The following is a 25,168-nucleotide window of genomic DNA, read 5'->3' as shown; positions in this document are numbered from 1 at the left end:
AGAGAAAAATTGGAGCAGAGTTGTAAACAGATCGCCACTGAAGTTAGGGATGGTGATGCTGTTTGCTTTGTTTTTTTTTTTTTTTCCCCTCTTCTTCCCCCCAGCACCAGACAAACTGTTTGAATCTGTTTTTTCCATTGGTGGTATAGTAATGTTAAACTAATTGAGACTGTACCTGTACACTGAATTATTAGTACATTTGGCTGGCACAGTTTTAGACCATGTGCCTCCTTCTGTAATACCAATTGTATAAGGTACTACGATGCCGATGTTATAGGACATTTTTTGAATAATTCCAATAAAATAGCTACTTCTTGAAGCATCCATAATTTTCTGGGGGAGAAAAATTATCCAATTAAAAGGATAAGGCTTATTCATGTACAGTCTGCTTGTAAAAATTAGAAAATTTAAAATAATCAGTAAGTACTGTTCAGTATTTTAGGATTTCTTTTGCTCCAGGAATCTGAGATGGAAACTGAGGAAGAAGTTGACATTTTAATGAGCAGTGATATTTATTCAGCAACATTATCAACCAAATCAATTACCTTCACGCGTGCCCAAACAGGATGGCTTTTCAGAGAAGACAAAACAGTAAGTCTGAACAGAGCCTCTCTGTCTTATCCAGCCCTTTCTTTGTTCCTGTGTTCAAAATAGCACTGGCAGATGGTGTTAATGCAAAAGAGGAGAGTAAGGAGTGTGTGTTTGTCTCACCTCTCTTTGAGTTGTAAGCCATGGAGGAAGAGGCTTTTTAAGTTCATGATTGAAGCAGAGTCTGTGCCAGATAGTGAAGGCAGTGTAAGCAGTGTAGTTAAAGGATCTATGACCCATTGTGAAGAGACAGGAAAGGGGACAGAAAAGTGCAGTATTCCACAGTAGAAGTAGAGAATGAACAAGAGATTATGAAGACCTGAATTCAGAAGTAGGGGAATGAAGACTTGAGAATGAAGATGTTTAAACATTTTGCTATAGCTTGAACAGAGTCAGTGTTTAGATGCCACCGTAATAGTTGACATATTAAAACGGAGAGAAACCAAAACAATGGCAGAAAGCATATTAATTCCTTTTCAGAGGATTGGATGAAGAGAAGTCATAACGGTTATTGTTCAGGCACTCGTTTTATTATTTCTGGCTAATGAAGACACTTCAACTTAAAAACTCCCAAAGGCTATTTCTGAGAGCTGACAGCATTTGCTAGGTCCCCTGTCAAACCACTCCCCTCTTGCCAGGATGCAGTTTTCAGCCAGTCTTTGCTTCATCTAGTTCTCCTCCCAGCTCCTCATTCAGGGCAGGCAAGATAGCAGGTGAGGCAATAATCAGCTGACCTAGGTGCTCTGCCCATTCCTCTGACATTCCAGATCCCAGACAGCAAAGGCAGATACAAAGATTATGCAAAAATACAACTTTATTAAAATTTTTTTAAAGCATACAGTGTAGAAATCCCATGGGGATTCACCTGAAAAATGCAACAGTTAAGTCAGCTTAGTCAGCAGGCACCCAGTGCACTTTGGTGTACTAACTTTAACTGTGTTCTGGCTGATCGTTTTTGAAGAAACACCTGCTAATTTGGAACTCTGAGTAGAAATTGAGCTCAATATACTTTATGCCCCTGTGTCTTCTGATTCCACCGAAATCTACACTAGACTGCATCATTGTCAGGTACAGACAGAAAATACAGCTCACTGTATTTGCACTTTGACAAGATACATTTAGAGCTTGCAGAAATCTACATTAATTTGAATTAACCAGGGGGAAAAAATCAAACTCTCTACAATTGTTACTGCTCTTACAGCTGTAGAAACTGTGAACATACAGAATGCCAGTACCTTACACTTGTTCAGGTTTGATCATCTCAAAGAGGATGAAGTAGAGATATCAACAGTGGTCAGAGACATGGGGTTGCGGATTTACCTGTGATGTTGGAGATGACCTACTCTAGGATTATTTAGTGCAGAAAGGCAGATTGGGAGGGATGAGACTAAAATTTGGGAAATAAGGACCTGAACCTACAAGCTTCTTTTATGTTCCATTGAACACAGGAGGTGGTTCTCAGCATTTCATAAGATCAGGCCCTGAGGTATTAAAAAAAATTAAAGGAGTTAACAAAAATTGTGTGGGGCTACTATTTCTTATCTCATTCTACAAGAATAGAGACATTCAAAGCTGTAAAGTAGAAAGTAATACCATTTATAATTTTAAATTACTAAACTGCATACGGTAATACCAAGAGTAATGGCAAATAATTTCGCAGTGGTTTTTTAAAGGATTAAATAAACTAACACTTCCTGCTATGCAACCTAGACACCTGTCTGAGAGGTACTAGTACTCATTTGTAAGGCAATGAAAGGAATGTTTTCTTCTCCTTAGGTATAGATATACTGCCTGTTCTCCTGTGTGGGGGAAGATTTTTGCCTTCTTTTGAAGCATTAGGTGATGTCACTCAAAAGTTAGCTCGTATCTCACCATGTTTTTCTAATTTTTACTTTTTCCATTTTATGAAATGTAAACTCTAGGTGCAAAAAATAAGTCATGTGTATAAAATATCAGTTGATACAGTCAGCTGTTCTAGAACGTACCAGCCACAGAAGAAAAAAACATGTTTCCCCTTGCCATCTTTAGATTAGCTCTTTGGGAAATGCTGACGTAAATAGATGTTTTGTGCTAATGCAAGTTTTTATCCCCAAAGAAATCCTGGCAAGGGCAGCCAGTGTTTCTGCTGCACTTGCATTTACATTGTTGGAGGTATTCAATGTTAATGAAATTGCTCTGTCAGTACAGGTGACTTAAAGTATAACATTCATTCTTATGTTCTTAAATGTATTTCCTTTCATGTAACAGTCATTTTAGTCTTTGAATATTCCTGAGTTAAGTTATTTTACCGTAGCTTTTGAGTTCATTAATGTCAAATATCTATCTTACAGGAAAGAGTAGGAAACTTCTTGGCAGACTTCTACTTGGTCAATGGACTTGTTTTAGAATCTAGGAAAAGAAGAGAACATCTCAGTGAGGAAGATATTCTTCGAAATAAGGCCATCATGGAAAGCCTGAGTAAAGGTGGTAACTTGATGGAACAAAATTTTGAGGTATAGTTAGCTTGTTATCTACATCAGTTTTAGTCCAGGGAATGTTAATCTTCACACTTGATACCTAATAAGCTTTATAGAAAAAAAAAAAATGTTCCCCCCCTCTTTTCTGTATAAATCTTAGTTTAAAACATCTGAACTGGTTTATAACTCTAATCAATGTGGTCTTTCCCTTGTTAAATTCCTTCTGATTATACTGAATATTTCAGTGAGTGATCCCTGGATCTTTCATAATGGCTTTTACTATAAGGTGGAGTTCTTTCTGGCTGACTGAATCAGAATAGTTTAGTTTTCTATTTGGCAGGATTTTTTGGTTCTAGTTTAGAATGTTGCTTTGAAGGTCATCTTTTTGATAGTGCTGTTCCCTGCTAGAGCACTTTATAGAGGTGGCCAGCTGATTTTACCCAAGACCTGGCTTCTGAATGGTCCCCATTTTAAGTACCTTATCAAGCCAATTGATTAGAGCTTTGGGCAGGATTAGCCTTAAAATGTAGTTTCCCTCTTTCCTTCATGAACTGGGAAATTATTCCCCAAATAGTTAGAACTGCTGACTTATAGTCTTCGCACTATCCTAAATGTTTGAATGTACTTTTGTGGTTTTAGTCTGTGTCATGATTTTCAGGCAAACTTTATGCATTCCAACTTTTGTGGCTTACACTCTTTGGTTAAAATATGGTAACATAAGGAAGGCATGGATATCACTTTACTAACTTGAGCTAATTATAGTTACTTTCAATGGATAGCAAATACTTCACTGATCATAATGTAAAGAAAGCAAACTGCTACATGAAGTCAAAGTATGAGGAGTTCAACTGTGTGGTGAATTGAGTTAATATTTTCTATTTGTCGAGTTTTTGTGTTTGTTAAAATCATCCAGCATAAAATGACTGAAGTGATGTTATGCTTGGGGGGAGGGAGCAGAGGTGGGGGAGCATTGGTGTTACTAATGTGTAACTTGTCACAGTGGACTTGCTGCTTGGGGGATTTATAAGAGCAGCCAAGCAACTTACTATTTTTACATGGATAGTGAGTTCAGTGTTAGTAAGGAATGACTGTGCAGTTGTGCCAGGTTGTGCAAATTACAGGGGTGTCTTTCTGGACCATAGTGCTTCAGAGAATAGGATTCTGGTACATTTTTATTTGTGTATATATTTGTGAATATAGAGCCAAGATTTTTTTTTCCAAACTGATATAGATATAGATATAGATATAGATATAGATATAGATATAGATATAGATATAGATATAGATATAGATATAGATATACTGGGTTTTGAGAATTTACTACCAATTTTAAAACCTTTGCCTAACTTAAAAATTATACATTCAGTTCCTGAATACATATGGTAATGGAGAGTAGCATCCCTCCACCACCCTGGAACAGGGATAGAGATCCACAAGCAATGTTTTAGCAAGCTTCAGGCATGTCCAGTTTCCATTGAAAGAGATTAACCTCAGTAGATAGAGACCGCTCAAATCCTACAATAAATGTGGTAATTTATTTATTTGGAATGAATGACACTTTTACATTTAATTTTCACTAGTTTTCTATTGCTTGAGCAGGAACTTGGATTGGTGATAATAGGTGATTTTTTTTTTTTTTTTTAGAAAGCATAAATACGGTAGAACTGATCGAGGAATAGATTTACCTTCTAAAATCAGCCTGACTGTAATCCATCTAACCTGACACTTGAGTGCTACCATAAAATATTGGGCAAGCATTCTGGATTCCTAATTTAAGTCATAGTGTGGTGTGCGCAATGATGTTCTGTTTCATGGTATTAAATAGACACTTTCTTTTTGCTAATGGAAATAACCTGGTTTGGTAATGTTATCTGCTTCTGTCTACCAAGTAAGTGACTCTTGCAAGTCAAGCTTGAAGTTCATTTGCAGGACAGTGGTGAACGCTGATCTTGAAATATGCTTGGATGAGTAGAGAAAATGGTTACTTACCACCTCATAACTGTTGTTCTTTGAGATGTGGTGTTCACTTCCACTCCAATCAGATGTGTGCACGCCGCGTGCATGGTCGTTGGAAAGTTTTCCCTTAGCAGCTCCTGTCGTGTCGGCTGTGGAGCCCCTGGAGTGGCACCTTTATTGCGCTCAATATATGACCCTGCTGACCCAACTCCCCTTCAGTTCCTTCTTGCTGACTGCTCGGAGAGAGGGGAGGAGGAGGATGGGTATTGGAATGGACGTGAACAACACATCTTGAAGAACAACAGTTACGAGAAGGGGAGTAACCGTTTTTCTTCTTCAAGTGCTTGTTCACGTCGATTCCAATTGGGTGTCTCCCAAGCTCTACCCTGGAGGTGGGGTTGGAGTTAAGGAATCGTTGATTGGAGAACCACCCTGCCGAATGCTGCATCATTTCTGTTGTGTTGGGTGATAGCATAGTGAGAGGTAAACGTAAGCACCGATGACTAAGTCGCTGCCCTGCAGATCTCTTTTGTCGGGACCTGGGCCAGGAACGCAGCTGATGAGGCTTGTGCCCTTCTGGAACGTGTCATAAGAGTTGGGACTGGGACCTTGGCTAACTTGTAACGTGGGGATGCAGGATGTGATCCAGGAAGATATTCTTTGAGATGAGACCAGGAGTCCTTTCATCCGGTTTGCTACCACCATGAACAGTTGGTTCGACTTCTTGAATGGTTTCGTGCGTTCGATGTAGAATGCTAGCGCTCTCTGAACATCCAGTGAGTCCAGTCTCTGCTCTTGGGTACTGGTGTGAGGCTTAGGATAGAAGACAGGTAGAAAAATGTCTTGACCAATGTGGAATTGTGACGCTACTTTCGGGGAGGAAGGCTGGGTGAGGCCTGAGCTGCACTTTGTCCTTGTGAAAGACCTTATAGGGTGGGCCGGAGGTCAGAGCCTTTAATTCGGACACCCGCCTTGCTGATGTGATGGCTACCAGGAAGGATACCTTCCATGACAAATAGAACAGGGAGCAAGTCACCAGTGGTTCAAAAGGGGGCCCCATGAGACTCGTGAGGACCAGGTTAAGGTCCCATGCAGGAACCGGTTGCCTGATCTGTGGATATAGGCATTCCAAACACTTGAGGAACCGTCCTATCATGGGGTTAGCGAACATGGAGCGTCCAGATGTTCCTGGGTGGAAGGCTAAGATAGCAGCAAGATGCACCTTGACAGATGACGCTGCTAGGCCCTGATGTTTGAGATGCAGAAGGTACTCCAGGATGAGTGGCATAGACTGGAGTGGAGGTGTGTGTTGCTGGGCACACCAGCAAGTGAATCTCTTCCACTTGGCTAGATAAGTAGCCCTGGTGGAAGGTTTCCTGCTGCCGAGAAGAACCTCCCTTATTGGCTCTGAACATAGGAGCTCCATGGGGTTTAACTATGAAGCTTTCAGGCCGTGAGGTGGAGGGACTGGAGGTCTGGGTGTTAGAGGCGACCATGGTCCTGAGCGATCAGATCAGGGCAGAGTGGTAGCACGATCGGGGTGTCCACTGACAGCTCCAGAAGCGTGGTGTACAAGTGTTGACGGGGCCATGCTAAGGCAAGCAGAATCACCTCCGCTTTGTCCCTGCAGATCTTGAGCAGCACCTAATGTATGAGTGGACTGGTGAGAAGGCATACATCAGGCAGTCTCCCGAAGGTAGTAGAAACGCATCCATGATTAAACCCAGGCTGTGTTTCTGGAAGGAGCAGAACATTGGGCACTTCTTGTTGCTCCGGGTGGCGAATAGGTCGACCTGGGGAAATCCCCACCTTTGGAAGGTGGGATGAAGAACATCTGGATGGATGAACGAACCACTTGTGGTTGCAGAACAATCTGCTGAGATGATCCACTAGCTCGTTCTGTGCTCCTGGGAGATAAGATGCCTCCAGGTGAATGAAGTGGGCTATGCAGAACTCCCATAGCTGGAGGGCTTCTTGACATAGGTGGGGAGAACGGGCTCCACTCCGTTGATGTAGAACATAGCAGCGGTGTTGTCTGTCATCACTGCCACACTTTGGCCTTGTAGCCGTGACTGGGAAGTTTGGCATGCCAGTTGCACTGCTCTGAGCTCCCTGATATTGATATGAAGGGAGAGCTCATCCCGCGACCACAGGCCCTGTGTTCGGAGATCTCCCAGGTTTGCCCCCCAACCCAGATCTGACGTGTCTGTTATTAGGGACAAGGAGGGCGGTGCACTGCTGAAGGGGACACTTTCGCATACCATCTGAGGGTTGAGCCACTATGGTAGGAACTTGAGTATGTGTCCTGGCACTGTCACTACTGAGTCCAACCTGTTGCGCCCCGGTCGGTATATCTGAGCGAGCCACGCTTGAAGGATTCTGAGTCTCATTCTGGCATGTTTGACTAAGTACGTGCAGGCCGCCATGTGTCCCAGGAGACTCAGGCATCCCCTTGCAGTAGTGGTCGGGTACCCCTGAGGCTTTGAATAATGTCTGTCATGGCCTGGAAACGGGTCTCTGGCAAGAATGCACTTGCCTATACCGAGTCCAATACCGCTCCGATGAATTCTGTTCTTTGGGTCGGTGATAAGAATTACTTGTTCATGTTGATGAGGATTCCCAATCTCTGGAAAGTGGACCTGACCAATCGTACATGAGACTCTACCTGCTCCCTGGTACAGCCCCTGAGCAGCCAGTCGTCTAGGTATGGGTATACCTGCACCTATCTCCTCCGGAAGAAGGCTGCTACGACCGACATGCACTTGGTGAATACTCGGGGGGCTGTCGACAGACCGAATGGGAGGGCTGTGAACTGATAGTGTTTGTGGTTGAGCGCAAACCGGAGAAAATGTCTGTGCACAGGTCGAATGGCTAGGTGAAAGTACGTGTCTTTCATGTCAAGAGCTGCGTACCCCCTGTCTCCTGGATCCAGGGAAGGGATAATAGTGCTCGGGAGACTGTGCGGAACTTCAACTTTACCATGAACTGGTTGAGTCCTTCCAGTTCTAAAATGGGTCTGAGACCCACCTTTGCCTTGGGAATTAGAGAGTCACCTGATAGGAATCGATGTGAACAAGCACTCGGAGAAGAAAAAACAGTTACTCAGCTTCTCATAATTGTTGTTCTTCGAGATGTGTTGTTCACGTCCATTCCAGTACTCGCCCTCCTTCCCCTCTGGCGGAGTAGCCGGCAAGAAGGAACTGATGGGGGGTCGAGTTGGCAGGGTCATATATTGAGCGCCATGAAGGTGCCACTTTTTTGCAGTTCAGCTCTCTTTTCAATACAGTATTAGAGCTTCATTCCCTACAAATAGATGTCACAATTCCAGGTAGGTAACATAGGGGTTGATATTGGAAACAAATTGTTCATGTGATTAAATAGTGGAAGCCTCTTTAAGAATCCATGACTGGCTTGCCTGGTGAAGTCAACAGCCAGGGACTTTCTTGTCTAACAGTTGTCCTTGAATACAAAGCTATTAGATTTATTAGAGAATTAAGGAAGACTGTTTTTAACTAAAATCTAAATTAATTTGATTAAAGTTTACAAATCTTTGTAGCATGTAAACTAAGCATTCTAATTCAGATTCAAGTTGCTTGCTTGCATATTAGCTATAGGAAGAAATATTCCAATTGCCATCCTTAAATGGAACTTAAATATTTATCCTTTCAATAATTTGGACTTTTCTCCTCTCACTGCTTGTTGGAGGTTGACTGTAACTTCCAAATTCTTTTCACAGTTGAAATGCACCTTCTAAACTTAATATAATGCCACTGGATACGAATTTGCACAATTGAGCTGATATGTAAAATACACATCATCTTTTGTAAATGTTAGTGAAATACTATACAAGCCATCAAATCTTGTTTTCTTACTGTTCTGTTTATAGACTAATAGAACTGAATAGTCAGTTAACATATGGCATAATTATTTTGCCAAGGTGAGCATCAGTATGCTTCCCTTTTCTGACAAAGCATATTAAATGTGATGTTATAATGGAAGACAGTATCCACTATGAATGTCCATTCACAGCCAGGCAAGAAAAACAAGCAGATTTTAAATACTAAACATGCCTTGAAGATATTAGGATTTCAGATAGGTTCATCAGAAAGGAGCCCTCTCCAAAGTCAGTGTCTTTTTGGATACCATCTTTAAAAATCACAGCTTTTCAAAGCAGACTAAAACTGCTAGAAGCAGAATATAGCAATTTGGACAAAACTGATTATGAATAAAAGAACTGACATAATGGATTTGTAGTAATGCATCTAAGATCATGCTCTTTTGGATTGCAGGCAGTTTAGGGCAGGAACTCTTCTGTGTTTGGAAACCACCTAGCATATTTTGGGAATTACCATAGTCCCAATAAGTCAAGCAAGAATGGGAAACTGGTATCTCAGTGTTGGAAATAGGACTGTAATAAATGTATTTGTCTCTATCAAATGGGAAATTTGCTTTCTTCCATACTTTTTTTTCATAGTCATTTCACTTCCAGTCAACTCCATAATTCAATCAGCAGAATAAACCTTGTCATGCTTCTGTGTATTGTTGCCTGTGGTGTTCTGAGCAGTAATGAAATGGACCAGTCTCATAAACATCCTGGGTGTTACCAGCACTTTCCAGGCAAAGTAAACGTTACATCAGAGGGAAGATTTCCAGCATTGGGTGATTTAACGATCTTTGTAAATCCTCAAGAATTGTCCCGTTTTAATTCAAATTCTTTGAAAATTAGTGTACCATCAAACAAGATGGCTTCATCCTTGGCAACACCTTATGTAGGAACTTTGAAGTCCGCTGAAGTGCAGTGAGCAGCAGGATTTCTCCCCCACCCCCCCACGATACATTAAATATTTACTAGCTGTATAGTCGACTTTATCTCCTTATTTTACCAGCTCTTGGAATCTCAAACAATCCTTTATGCAGTATGTTCTTGAAGTACAGGACTATCTTCTCAATGTCTTCTTTTTTTTTTTTTAAGTTAAAATCTTCGGATTATTCTTAAGAATATCCTACAATAGCATTGTCCAAACGTCTAGTTTAAAGGGAACTCTTTTTATTTTAAAGAAGAAAAGGTGTATTATGAGAACAAGCAGCATAAAGATTTTATTTATAGTATACATTAGCCATAATTTCCATCAGTCTCTTCTTTCCTGTTACTTGTCGTCCTGATGTTCGTGATTATTGCAGCACTAAAATAGCAAACTTCTGTGTGAATTAATACTTGGAGCCAAATGTCCACATGCAAAGTTAAAACCCTGGGAGGGAAGAGCAGGAGGTAGAGTTGAAACTGTTAAACTTGGCTAGCTTCATATTGGATGGGATGAACTGATACATTTTATAGACTGAAAAGTGCAATTTTATCTTTTGAACAATATAGTACCATGCAATAACTTAATATTTTACAGATAGTGACCACTTGTTTTTCCTTAACAGCCTGTCAGACGACAGTCCCTTACTCCACCTCCACCCAACACAATTACGTGGGAAGAATACATATCTGCTGAAAATGGAAAGTAAGTGTATCGGTTTCTTTTAAAGACAAAGAGTCTTTAGCTGTTGTTTCCTTCTTTGGCTTATGTTTTTACAGCTCCATAGTATCTGTATTTTTCTTGCCTTGGCCTATAAAACACACTTTTCACAAGGCTGGCATGAGTAAAAAAGGGGTTGTGTAGCAGGGAGGATATAAATAATTTGACAATATAATCTTACACTGCAATTAACTGAAAATATAGCAATATTTTGTAAGCTTGTGCACTACTTGATATCTGAAGCCTAAACTTTAAACACTTAAAAGATTAAGCTCTGTGTTTAACACATTTCAGTAAAGCTTTCTACGTACAACAATCCTATTTATCCTTAAGGTAGTGTCAAATTAATTGCTAGCACCAAATAGACCTCAGTTTTGACTTCAGGCAAGATGTAATAAATAGCTTATGACCAAACCCATTATTTACATCCAAAAGTGCACATTTTCTGAAACAATGTGTTGAAACTGCTCAATAGCAGCCATGTTTTGTGTAAAATGCAATCCTCACCTAACACCATAGTTAGCTACTTGTTGCCTCTTATACTTGTTTACTGTAGTTTAGATTATGTAAATTCAGCAGCTGAGTAAAAATTGTTTTTCCTATGATTAGACTTTCCGTAATTTGATGTTTGAGCACCCAAAAGTGTGCTAGCTGCTTCACAAAAAACAGTAAAGATACAGTCCTTGGTCCAAAGAGCTCACAATACATATTCAGATGTTACAAAAAGAGGAGTATGGGTGATATACAGAGCAAGATTTACAATATGTGATTATTCAATAAGACATGAACATCTTGATTTTTTTTTTAATGTATGAACTGATCTACATATAGAGGTGTGGCAGAAGTAAGTATATAAGGAGGGATGTGAATAATTGCACACAAATTCATCTATTAATATGGGGAGAGAAAATGATTAAATGTTAGATTTTTTTTTTTTTTTTTGCTTATTCCAAACATAAATCATGTGTTGGACAGTACAAACATCTAAGAGGATATGAAGGTCCAGTACAAAATTGTGTCCTATGTTGTGTTCTCCAGTGTTTCATCCATTCTGTTTTTAAATTACTACGGCAAAAGAATTTCTGCTGCTTCTGTTGTGAGTCCATTGTACAGTCTGATGGATCTCATACCAAGAATCTGATATTCTGCCTAAACTCTTCCTGTCCCAAGTTCATTATGGCATTTATTGTTTATACTCCCATAGACAACCCTAAACACTTTCCCATACCATCTTGGCTGGTTTTCATGTCTTCCCCCATAGCTCTCATTTAGCACAACCTATCCATATTCAGCTGTTTTAATCTTTTTTTCCCATAAGTCAGCTCCTTAATCATTTTTGTTGCTTTTCTGTGAATTCCCCAGACCTAATGGTAAGCTAAATTAAGATGCCTTCCAATTCCTTTTCTCTCCTAGGTGCAGCTATTATTTCATAATAATTCTCTTAAACATAAATAATGTTTTTCACATCTTAACTCTTTTTTAGGTCTGACTTATTTATTTCATAAAAGCAAATGTCCCATTGAGGAGTGTTTTTTAACTATTTGTTTGTTTGTTTAAAGAGCTCCTCACCTGGGTAGAGAGCTGGTCTGCAAAGAAAGCAAGAAAACATTTAAAGCCACAATAGCCATGAGCCAGGAATTTCCCTTGGGAATTGAATCGTAAGTTAGTTGTCTGTAAACGTTCATATGTGGGGAAATTAAACAGTTACCTTACTTGTACTGTAACTGTTCTTTGAGATGTGGATACAGACATGTATTCCCCTCAGGTGTATGCACATTTATTTTTCTGATTCTTTCCCCCTTAACGTCATTGACTTCTTGTACTGCTTCTTCGACAAGGAAACAGGAATGGTTTATGCTGTCAACAGCAGTTTGACTCATTTCCTCAAACTTTCGTTCAGAAATCTACAGTGGAGTGAGTTAGCTCTTCTAAAACGACAGACATTTGTACAAAGCAATGATCAATGAATATGGAAAAATGATATTAATGGGATGAAACCCAATCTGTAAAATGCCTTTACCTTTGCCAGATTGGTCCATACTGCCCACATGCCGCCCCACTCTTCTCCCCACTCTCTGCAGCTTCAGGTTTTTTATCAACTGATATTGAATACAGGTAGTGAGACAATAATGCGTGAAAGCTAAGGAGTTAAGCTTTGTGATAGTTTAAAGCTTGGGTTCCTAGTTCTAGGTCTCCATATAAATGAATTCTAACATTAATCTGGAGCCAAGTTTTGAGGTGTTGGGAGAAGGGAAGAATAGTAATTGGCAGCATGATTTTAAGGTCCAATTTCTCATGATTCACCAAGGCTAGAAACAAAAGCTTTCATGCCCACTTTATTACATGCCATATGTTAAGATGTGGATTACTAGAAATTGAACTTTAAAACTGTCACTAAGACTAAGTCAAAGCAGCAATGCTCTGTCATCACAGGTCTAGGGGTGTGTGTGTGTGTATAGTAGTAGAACTTAGAGCACTAATTTTCAGTCCCTTAACTTTATCAGTTACTTATCCATTGCGTTGGTTTAAATTTTCTTGGAACAAAAATCCAAGTGGCAAAAGTGAAGAGCTTCTAATAAAAATGCACTTTCCTTTTCAGATTATTGAATGTTTTAGAAGTAATTGCACCCTTCAAGCACTTTAACAAACTTAGAGAATTTGTTCAGATGAAGCTTCCACCAGGCTTTCCTGTAAAGCTAGGTAAGGTGACTCTTTTTCAGCTTCTATTAAGGCAGGGGTCTCAAACTCAAATGACCACGAGGGCCACATGAGGACTAGTACATTGGCCCAAGGGCTGCATTACTGATCCCCCGCTGACCTCGGCCCTGCCCCCACACCACCCCTTCCATGAGGCCCGCCTCTTCCCACCCCTTCCCCAAAATCCTCACCCCAACTCCGCCCCCTCCCTGCCCCCAGGGGGCACAGGAGGGGTGTGGGGTGTGGCGGGGGCTCAGGGCTGGGAGTTGGGGTGTGGGGTGCAGCGGGGGTTGGGGTGCGGCGGGTTCAGGTCAGGGGGTCGGGATGCAAGAGGAGTGCAGGCTGCAGCAGGGGGTCAGGGTGCAGGAGCGGTGCGGGGTACGGCAGGGAGTCAGGGTGCAGGAGGGGGCGGCAGGGGATTCAGGGCAGGGGGTCGGGGTGCAGGAGGGAGTGCGGAGTGTGGCAGGGAGTTTGGCTGCAGGAGGGATTCGGGGGGCAGGCTCCCTGCCCTGACCCCACGTTGCTCCGGGAGGCGGCTGGAACCTGGGGGAGGAGGGGCACAAGGGTCTGTGTGTTGCTGTTGCTTCAGGCACCGCCCCCAGCAGTTCCCATTGGCCGGGAACGGGGAACCAGAGCTGCTGGGGGCACTGCCTGAAGCAACAGCAACACACAGACCCATATGCCCCCCCTTCCCCAGCTTCCCGGAGCGGCGCGGGGGCAGGGCAGGCAGGCAGGGAGCCTGCCCTGCCCTGCTCTGTCCCCGGTGCGCGTTGGGTCAGAGCCACTCTAGGTAAATGCTGGGGGCGGGGGGAGGCCGCAAGGAGCTCGCGGGCTGCGTGTTTGAGACCCCTGTATTAAGGTGATCCTCCATTTCCAAGAAGTGGAGGTGTTTAATTGAAATGACTACATTTGTTTAATAAGCTGTTGATTTTGGGTTATATAAAGGAAACTTAATTCTCTGTTACAATGGGCTGCCACAGCCTTTAGAGGAATATAGTCCAGACCTTGGTGAATGGAATAAACACAATCCCATTATGTTAGTGAAAGACTGAGAAATATTTATAGCTGGGATTAGAAGAGTCAGCAACCAAGAAGTCACTTGCTTTACTAGTCACTAAAGGACCTGACTGAACAGTGGAAGCTCCAGATTATAAAAAATTACCCTTTCCTTGTGTTGGGGCTCATTCTGAAGTGAAGACTGCATGGTGTGGTGCTCCCAGGGAAACTGCAGATCACTTGAATCAAGAGATGACCTTGGCCTTGAGTAAAGGAATACACTTTTGTTCATGTTAGTCCTGTGAAAATTCTGATTCTAATCAGGACTGTTGCCAGGACCCCTAACCCTACATCCTCATATGGCAGATTTTTTTTTCTCTTCGAGGATTGTTCAGAATATTTTCTCTACATTTACTATTTATTGCACCTCGTGATTACTGTAAATCACCTATGAGAAACTACATGCAGGTTTCCAGTTTCTGTATACAGATGGATAAAACATATTTGCTAATTTGCGTGGACAGATAACCACAGCAAAACCTTAAGCCATAAAGAAGCAGACCCACCCAGTTCACAAATAGCAGCAGAGATCCAAGAATAAACTGTCTCTTCGGTCTAGGGTTATTTGTTATAAACCAGGGTGCTGGTGGTATATTTGAACTTTTTTTCGTTTTAAATGCACCAAATCCTACCTTCTGTTACACATGCACAACCCCACAGTATTCAGTGGGAACTGCTTGTGCAATCTGAACGCTGAATTTGTCCATAGCTTTTAAATACTATTTTGGATTAAAACAAAAACAAACCTAACTGATTTACCCACCTCTAAGACTTTGCCCAAAATTTAAACTGAGACATCTTGATGTTTGAAATTTTATTTAACCATTCTGGCACCTGTGCACTCATTTTGTGCACCTGAGACCAGAACCTGAATATTACAAGAGCCTCTTATTGAGATTTTCAGCACAGTTTTGCTCATCTAATACATTCAGATGTTTATTCAAAGCAAAGGGAATTTGGTTGTCATCTAAACCAAACCTCTGGAGGTTTGCAAGTCATTCAGGGTTTTTCTACACAGGGAGTAGCTATTCCTGATTAACTATTCCTGATAAAATAGAGTAGATTAAACTAATTTGAAATATTGCACTCTTACTGCAGAATAAGAACATCCCACACATGGAGTCAATCAGCTTTCAGTTCACACTCTACTTTATTCTGGATTAATTTTCATATGTAGACAAGCCAATCATGTGTTTGAAATATTTAAGGGTACGTCTATACCCAGCCGCTAGTTCGGCGGCTGGCAATCGAACTTCTGGGTTCGACTTATCGCGTCTTGTCTGGACGCGATAAGTCGAACCCGGAAGTGCTCGCCGTCGACTGTGGTACTCCAGCTCGGCGAGAGGAGTACCGCGGAGTCGACGGGGGAGCCTGCCTGCCGCGTGTGGACCGAGGTAAGTTCGAACTAAGGTACTTCGAATTTCAGCTACGTTATTCACGTAGCTGAAGTTGCGTACCTTAGTTCGATTTGGGGGTTTAGTGTAGATCAAGCCTAAGTCTAGAAACCTATAACTAGAGTCCCTAATCACAAGCGTATGATAGTTTATTAAGCCAATTGTTAATGTAATAATTGTGTAACCCTTTGTCTCTTTGCTCTTTACTGTGCCACTCTGCTCTCTCCAGACATACCTGTGTTTCCCACCATCACGGCCACTGTGACGTTTCAGGAATTTCGCTATGATGAGTTTGACGAATCCATCTTCACTATTCCTGATGACTATAAGGAAGACCCCAGCCGTTTTCCTGATCTCTAATTTAACTGGAAAGTTAATAACAATACCAGCGTACCACAGTGAAAGCAAATGGATGCAAATAGCCCACAGATATAGTTATAGAAGTGGGTCAAAATGGAAGGGATAAACTTTTTTTAAATGATCCAGAAGAAAAGGGAACACACACATGACTGATGTACTGAAATTCACTATAATGGGCATCTAATCTAGTATCTGAATTACAGCAAATCTCCTGATGTGTCATTTACACTTTTATACATACAGTGCTGCGAGCGAGATAGTTTGACACCTCAGTGACTCTAAGGATACTTTAACAGCTGTGAGGACTGTCATTTGTTTATAAATTTTTTACATTTGTTCTTGGTGATACAAAAAGTACTCTTGGACCATTAGCGCAAAAACTGAAATGTCTTAGCTGGATATTAGCCCTTTAAACATCCCACCTTACACAAGGTGACCTTATAATATTCTTTCAAGCTGTTTTCATAAATTGTAAACTATGTAACATTATGTATAGTTCAGTAATTGAATGTTAGTTGAACGTATATTAGAAGGAATGCATTTTCTGTAGATGAATGAACCAAATGGTAACCATTACACAATTGCATTTACACATTGCAATACACTTCAGAAATAGCATTCACTCTGCAGGGAATAAGGTACCTCCTTTAGCACCTTAGTGCAATCCATTGTGGTGCTATTCATGTTTTTATCTGAACTGTTATTTTTTTCACTGCAAGTTTACTAATTTTCCTTTCAAAGAATTTACAAATACTCTCTTCCCCCACCCCCCTCACCTCCCTGCTAGTTTAAAAATCCTTGCTGTGTTCATGATCTGGTGTTGATTAGCATGCTTGGGGATTCTTTATCTACCTAGAAATTGCATCACTTGCATTATTTTACTCTTGGTTAGGAGACTTGCCCCATAATCGCTGCACATCAACCAGGCTATTTTATATTGATGTGGAGCAGCACACTGGAACATATTGGCTGCATCAAGACACAATCTCAGACATTAGAGAGGTTAAGTGAAATAAAACTTATATCTTGAAAACCTAGTGTAATTGTAAGGCACATTTAATAGGACTCACAATGGGAAAATGTGCACTTTTCCAATACTTAGGGTGTAACTTCAGTTTCTTCCTCTTGCCATATAATGGAGTATGTTTATTTCTTAAAATAGGCTTTAAAATCAGGAATTGTTTTGGCTTCTTTAACTTATTCATTCCACGGTCCTAAATTTGAGGGTAATCTAGCTTTGTTTTGCTAGAAAGAATGTGTGAAGCTGGCTGTTAGTGCTAATTGTTTGTATGAGATTTAGCTTCAAGTGCTGTGTGTCCAGAAATGTAAATTTTCAAAATTGTTTTCTGCACCCCAGCTAAACTACTTTTTCTAGAAACCCATACAGTAAATGTTAAACTTGAATATCTATAATGAACCATCAATGCTTAGTAAAGGTAACAATCTTACTAATCAGGTGGATGATGAAATCAGACAGCTAAATCATGATACAGTAAAAGCAGACTTGTCAGCCACATTGGTTTTATTGGGAAACGGTTAAAGTAGAATTCTTTCAAAGGGCGTTGGCCCGGTCTGTATAAAAGGCTGCCCTAAAGTTACAATATCCACAGTTGAAGGAGTCCTATCCCCTCACCCACAATAGCAGTTGACTAAATGGACTGACAGGAGGAAATAAGGATGGTTGCTCCATTCCAGTAGTATTTTAAACCTGTGAAAGGTTAACACTTGCCTATCTACATTGCAGATTGGTGACTGATACGCTAGAGAGAAATTGATCAGTTCTGAATGAAAATAAAAAGCACTAGTGAATTGTAAAATTGTTAGGGTGACCAGACAGCAAATGTGAAAAATCGGGACAAGGGTGGGGGGTAATAGGAGCCTATATAAGAAAAAGACCCAAAAATCGGGACTGTCCCTATAAAATCGGGACACCTGGTCACCCTAAAAATTGTTGTAGTTATTCCCAAAGTACATAACCAATCACAGCTGTTGAACATTTAGTAGGAGTGATGAGTTGTTCTTCCAGCTCATTATGAGTCCCTCAGGTTTGACATTGATTACATGAATCGGTACCTACCTTGCATCCTCCTTTGGCATCAGCTGAAATCCTTAGCAATAAGTGAGACAGAATTATCTTGTCTGCTCTGTAGGTCAAGGTTAAGCTTCTGTAGGGCCCATTGTAGGAACTTACAATGCCACCCTAGCTATAACTGTTCTAAGGATAAATGGTGAGAGGGCTTCAGTATCCAGTGCTGTCAGTCCAGCATGGGTGACAAAGCCTAAACCTGTTCCTACAATATTTGTAATTCTGAAACTAATGGATACACCTCACAACTTCAGTACTTAACTGTGTGGCAATTTCAGCAAAGACAAATTGGGATGTTTCTCAATGACAGAAATCAATAGTTGATTAAATCTTCCTTAGTATTACAAGAAAGGAACTAGTACTTTGATGTAAAAAAACAAACCAACGCCCAAGCCTGTATCATAAAAGCTGCACCCATAGGAAGAGATGCTGGAAGCTGAGTTTTATATTAAAGGCAATATAACTGGATTTTTTTTTTTTTTTTAATAAGCCTTGAGACAAAGTAGAGGGTACAATCCACCCATGGTATGTGAGATCAGTAGTGGGCCTGAAGAGAGGACTGCCTTTTCCTCTAATGAACTGTTTGATTTAAAACTCATTGCCGTCTATGGAAACATGATATCAATGGGCTTTGGACTAAGCCTTACGATACTAGGAATTAGGACAATTAGGAATCATTTGACTGTAACCTTTGTTTTCGAACAGTTGCTATTAGATTCCAGTGACAGTCTCAATCAAATTATAAGAATTAGCATAATTGCTTGCATCAAATCCTTTGGGAATACCATAATGTGGCTCGACATTCCCAGTGATGAATTTAAAAACACAGCTAGTGAAATGTGTGCTTTCAAGAGTGGCTTCCTAAATAATACACAGAAGGCATAAGTCTTAGCAAATGAGGGATGATGTGTGAGTACAGGAGGTCAGTGTTGTAGACCAACATCCATGGTGTAGCAGGAGTGAGCTGGCATAGCTCTCTTTCGGTTCCCTCCTGCCATGTAAAGGATAATTTTGTCCCCTCTACAGAGAGTATGCAGCCACAGTACTTTCACAGAATGCATATACCACAGCTTGCTTCAGCAGCATAACAATGAACATGTCATGTAATAGTCTGAAAACTTTACATATGCATGTAAAGGGATTTGTTACAAAAAGATACCCTGGAATGTGAAAGGCAGTTATCTGATTGTTTTAAAAAGCATGACATTTTTGGAAGTATGCTATTTGTATAATTTCAATATCAGTACTGCTGGGAAAACAACAAAAATGTTAATCTTCTACTATCATGGACATTCTAAAACAGTCAAGATTTAGCGATGCAAATTATGAATAATTACATGTCCATTTGAAAGTCAAGCTCTTAAAATTTCAAGATTCCTCACTGCATGGGGAGGAGCAATCTCAGAGCAAGATTGAAGAAAGCCTAAATGTGAGGTACTTTTTAAAAATTAGCAGTTGGATCTGGCCCTATTTCTTAGTGGTGATTGAAATGTTTGATTCAGAATATTAAAAAACAGCCATTAAGTCTCAAACTGAAACAGAATGTTTGCAAAGTCCTAGAACTGTTCCTTAACCAAACTCAGTTTTACTGGTCTTCCAAAACACCGCTTTAATTTGTGGTAAAGGGAATGCATTTTATTTTATTTTCAAGTAGCTGCGGTTCCAGTCACTCTATTCACTTTTATAACTGCGGTTCTTGACACATGTACTTATCAAATTGATTGTTACAAAACTTGATATATTTTCCTAGAAACCCACCTTAAGTTTGGTAATATATTCAAAGCAACTGTCAATTTTTAAATGTACTTGTTCTTGATTTTTTAATTAATGTAAAGATAATTACATTATTTAAACTTTAACAAATCTCCTGTAATGCTGCAGAGTCATTTATTTTCTTTAGACATTTGTAATTATCATGGAAACTTATGGTCACTTTTTTGCATTTTACTATTTGTGTGGTCTGTGTTCTTAACTTACCTTCACTAATAGTAATTTTTAGGTTGTATCATCTGTTAGAATAAAGACCAAAAGATGCTGTTTGATTCTGAAACTGAACATGTGAAAACTTTAACTATAACTGTACAGTACTTTACATATGTACATTGTAGGCACTTTGTACATGTTTGAGCAAGGATTGAGTTGAGGAAAGGTTGGAGTGCTTCAGCTCATTCTGTAAGGATGTTTTATTGGTCAGTTTTTAAATAAAATATGAAGTTTTCAATATAATCTTGTTCCTCCCATCTCTCATGTAGGATTTTGCTACTCTACCTTACTCAGAATAAAAGTTATCTTCACAAGAAGGTTCTGATCCTGAGAAGATATAGTTCCACTTGAAATCAATTTGTTTGTAGGAACTGCATACAACTAAAAACCCACTTCCAAACCACTGCACTTAAGCAACAGTAGATTTTAAAAAAATAATGGGAGGCCAGAGTTTCACATATTAGAATTCACTTTCCATTAAAGAGCCTGATGTATGCAATTTCTCTCACTCAATGATTGGAAGCATGTCATTTAAAATAGATCTGGAAGAAGGTGATGAGGGAGAACAACAGACTCCTCAACTCTCCTTTCATTGTTTGCCTTCAAGACATGAAGCCTATAAATTGGGTCTTTTCAAAACCCCCATTAAAAATTTAGTGCTTAACCCTAGAACAGGGGTAGGCAACCTAGGGCATGCTGATTTTCAGTGGCACTCACACTGCCCAGGTCCTTAACCATTTTAAAAACCTTACTTACTTCACATACAACAATAGTTTACTTATATTATAGACTTATAGAAAGAGACCTTCTAAAAACGTTAAAATGTATTACTGGCACGCAAAACCTTAAATTAGAGTGAATAAATGAAGACTCGGCACACCACTTCTGAAAGGCTGCAGACCCCTGCCCTAGAATGTGGAGTGGAAACAATTTTATTGCAAGATTAGAGTGATGACAGTGCCTGAGGAGGAAAATTATTTTTAGTCACACCGCTTAGCCTTTCTCCAAAGTGTTGTTGAAATTTAAATCTATAAAAAGTTATCTGATTCCTTAACATCTTAAAGGAGCCAGAAGTGTTACCTCACGCACATACAGAGCAGGCAATTTACAAGCTTTACATCAAAGCAGCAAAAGCAGGGACCAAGACGATCCTTCGAAGGCCAAACACTACGGTAAAATGCTGGAATCTTAATTATGAGAAGTATTTTTTAAAATAGCAGTGAAAAGCGCAACTGTAACTATCCTGAAATTCTTGAAGTTGGACCTTAATCTGAATATTTTACTAGTTAGTGCAAAGTTAGTAAATAGCTCCCTTACATGTTGGCTATCTGTAATATGCATTTTTATTAACTAGTGAATCCATTTACAATTTTTCAGCACAGCACTGATAGTTGATTATTGGGAGGGGAGCAGCAGAACATTTTACCTTAATGAGAATGTGGGAACGGTCAGTTACACATCAATTCCTGGTAATGAATTATATTTAATTCAGAATTAGAGCTGTGCAAGAACTATTTCATAATGTTTGGCTTTGTTCTGAATCTGAATGGAAACAATTTCCCACAAAATCAAGTGTCTCATTTCAAGAGTTTGAAACATTGATTGTTTGGGGGGGGGGGGGTGAAGCATTAACCAAAATTGCTGAAATCAAAATGTTCTAAGTTTTGTTTTCAATTAAATAATTTTCTTACAGATGTTCTAGTGGAAAATTCAATCAGTGCTATTCAGAATGTCTCAGGTATGCAGAGAACAGCTTGCCTGTATTAAATATGAGTTAAGGTTGATATTACTGCAATTTTTCTATCACTAAATGTAAACTTAAGTATATACACTCTTGAGGTCAAGAAATAAGAATCCTTTTACACCATTTTCTTATATTGAGGTGCATTCAATTTAACTGCAAGCAGCAGCTACTGAAATATCTCCATGCTATCCAGATAAGGATTGCAAATGTGTCAAAGTGACATGAAAGCCTGCCATTAATCTAACTCTTATTACAACTGGAGCATTTTGCAGAGCAACCAAGAGGAATCACTGCACGCACTTATACTTTGTGCTTTCTTTTAAGCAGAAGACAGCTTTTTACTTAATGCAATGGCATGTGACTTTCGGCACCACAAGGAGGATACATCTCCAGTCATTTGTGGAAGGAGGGGCAGGGAAGGAGAGGTTACTTATTTTAAAAGTAACAAGTTCTTAGAGATGTTTTGTCCGTATGCGTGCTCTACAGTAGGATTATATGCGCACCTATGCACTGTCAACCAGAGAATGCAAAGCAGCGTCCACAGGCTTGCATGTTTGTAGAGCAGCATTTTGTGCCTCCAAACAAGGGCATATAAGCACAGAGCCGCTTCCACTTTCTTCACTACTGCAAAGCAGAGCCTCCAGAGCTAAAAGGGAAAGCGGGTGGGACACATTTCAAAGAATACAAGGTTATTGTAAGGTATGTAACTTCTCCTCTGAGTATATGTCCCTGTGGGTACTTCACCATAGAAGATGCCCAAGCAGTAACTTGCTGAGGAGGCAAGTCCAAGACAGTTCGAAGGACTGCATCACCAAAGATGGTAGTATCCCTGGACGCAGGTAAGATCGTGTGATTCTTGGCAAAGGCATAAATGGGAAACCAAATTGCAGGCCTACAAATTTCTGTTATGGGAACACCTTCAATGTGCTGTCACTCTGTGAAGGAGGTCTGCATCCCAGTTGATTCATAGCAGGTTAAGATGCAACCTGAAACCCAATTTGACAGTCTGAGTGGAAATAGGTTAACCCTTCATCCTCTCTCCTAATAATACAACTAGCATAGGAGGTGTCTGGCAGGTCTTAGTCCTGTCAAGGTAGAAGGCAACAGCCCTTCCGGCATCTATTTTATGTAGGCTGGTCTCCTCCCCAGAGGCCTGAGATTTTGGGTAGAACACTGGCAGATGAATCTCTTGAACAACATGGTATTCTGAAGACAGCTTTGAGAGCAAATGAGGATGGGGATGCAGTGTAACTTTGTCCTTCTAAAAAGTGGTATATGGCAGCTCAGCCATAAGAACACTGAGCTCTTCGTCTAACTGAAGTGATAGCTATGAGGAATAGAGTCTTTTGGGAGAGGTGGAGGAGAAAACAGGTAGCCATGGTTCAAATGGAGATTTCCTCAGGACATTGAGATCCAAACTGAGGTCCCAGTGGAGGGGCTGCTTTCTGTACAGGAGGCAACCTATAGGAATCTAGCTGTAATATGGTGGGAAAAGACTGAAGTCTTTCTGGTTGGAACTCTTATAAAATTGTTCCCTGAGGTGACCCAGGAATTCTAGTAAACCCACTGAGGGGATGGAGAGGGGAAGGGTCCCTTCTATGGATAGTCATAAGCCCTGTCTCCAGGATGTCTGGAGGGATCTGAATACTGGCTCATTAGGGTGTGGTAGCAAGGTGATGAAAAAGAGCCCTCTATGGAGGCCTTCAGACTCTGAGAAGTATCATCCCCTGGGCTGAAGGAGGGAGCATCAGACATGGGTACTGAAGGCTGGAGGTCTGACCAACGTTCAATCTAAGCAGTACTAGGGAAGGGGTCCTGGTAAAGGACCATAACAGGTGAGATTCTGGTACCTCCGCTATAAACAAGTCCTCTGAGAAAAGAAATCTTGAGGCCGATGATGTCCAAAAGAGACAACTGGTATTGGGCCTGGCATTGTACTGGTGAGGCTTGTAGAAGAGCTCCTCTGATCTTGAAGCCCTGGGGAAGGGAGATAATGGTCCTGTGGCATGCCTGGAAATGTCAGTTGGTAACAAGGAAGATAGTTCCTGTGCTGTCTTAAGACTTGTCCATATGCTGCTTGTTGTGCAGTACCAGTGGCTTGGTATCCAGACTCCAATGGAGCCTTAGTTGCACCCCTTGAGGTATGTGGGGTTTATGAGGTGACCTACCCTCTTAGGATAGGTCCACACTACACCCGCCCAATTCAGCGGGTAGAGATTGATCTTCTGGGATCTATTTATTGTGTCTCATCTGGACACAATAAATCGATCCCAGAAGCGCTCCCCTGTTGACTGCGGAACTCCTGCTCGCCAAGAGGAGGAAGCACTGTTGACAGGGGAGCTTGCCTGCGCCGCGTGGACTGCAGTAAGTAAACTTAGTTCGCTCTAAGAAACGTCAACTTCAGCTATGCTATTCTTGTAGCTGAAGTTGCATTTCCTAGATCAATCCCCCGCCCCAGTGTGGATCAGTCCTTAGATTCTCTAGAAGGAGAAAGAGTCTTCTTAGATGGCCTAGCCTTTGAAGGTGCTGCTGCCATGGGACAGTCCAGGAATTTGAGGTTGATGTACACAAGGGGACAGCAGAGTCCACCTGAGCCTAGTGAGCACGCCAGTAGAAGGAGCTTCAGTCTAGCCTCTTTCTGAGACCCATCTTTAAACTCCATACAGACATTAGATGCAGATGGGTTATAGGTGCCTCTGAGGCAGGGAGAGCTTGAATTCCCAACACTACAAGGCAAAAACCAGTGGGCAGGTCTGTCAGGGCTTGAACCCTGGGTCTTTAGCATAAACCAGAGTGGTAGAGGACTGAAGGGGAGAAGAGTAACCCTTTCCTAAACAAAACCATATAACATTAAAGAAATAAGGAAAAAATAAATGGAATACAAAGCAAGGCAGGAAGTGGAGAATCAATAGACAAGCAATTGCTTCATCTCAAGCCACAGGCAGTAAAGAAGGAACTGAGTGATGTAGGGACATGCCTCATTTGGAGGCCTGAGGTGCTGCTCTGCACAGGACCGAGAAAGCATGGATGCCTATGCATCCTACATTACAGCACCCATATGGACATATACTTGAAGAATGTATGTTTTCCCCTTAGCAACAGAAGCACAGTAACTGATTTTACTAAAATGCTAAATGTTAGCATTTCTCAGTCTTCAAAGCTGGTACTCCATCAAAAGGAATGGGGGCAATTCACATGTGGCAGAGATACCAGTGTAGGCTCAGGGAGTTAAAATAATCTTTAGTATTGGTCCACTGTACAACTATAAGATCCAATATTCTAAAAATGAGAACTTGGATTCTGCAGCAAATTCCAAAACCTTGGAA

At 40.8% G+C, this 25,168-nt stretch overlaps 1 protein-coding gene across 1 annotated transcript in view; it reads left to right on the top strand.

Moving 5' to 3' along the window:
- ANKRD13C (ankyrin repeat domain 13C) overlaps positions 1 to 20,338 on the top strand; it is a 50,459-nt gene extending 30,121 nt beyond the window's left edge. Inside the window, exons 8-13 of the mRNA XM_005285504.4 lie at positions 460 to 591; positions 2,919 to 3,080; positions 10,428 to 10,507; positions 12,082 to 12,180; positions 13,122 to 13,222; positions 15,899 to 20,338. Coding sequence (XP_005285561.1) covers positions 460 to 591; positions 2,919 to 3,080; positions 10,428 to 10,507; positions 12,082 to 12,180; positions 13,122 to 13,222; positions 15,899 to 16,029 — 705 coding nt within the window. The 3' untranslated portion in view covers positions 16,030 to 20,338. The remainder of the gene's footprint in view (positions 1 to 459; positions 592 to 2,918; positions 3,081 to 10,427; positions 10,508 to 12,081; positions 12,181 to 13,121; positions 13,223 to 15,898) is intronic.
- Positions 20,339 to 25,168: the final 4,830 nt, after the last annotated feature.

The sequence above is a fragment of the Chrysemys picta genome, chromosome 8, assembly GCF_011386835.1.
Source record: "Chrysemys picta bellii isolate R12L10 chromosome 8, ASM1138683v2, whole genome shotgun sequence".
Lineage (NCBI taxonomy): Eukaryota > Metazoa > Chordata > Testudines > Emydidae > Chrysemys > Chrysemys picta.
The sequence above is the reverse complement of the archived record's forward strand: the minus strand, read 5'-3'. Positions and strand labels throughout refer to the sequence as shown.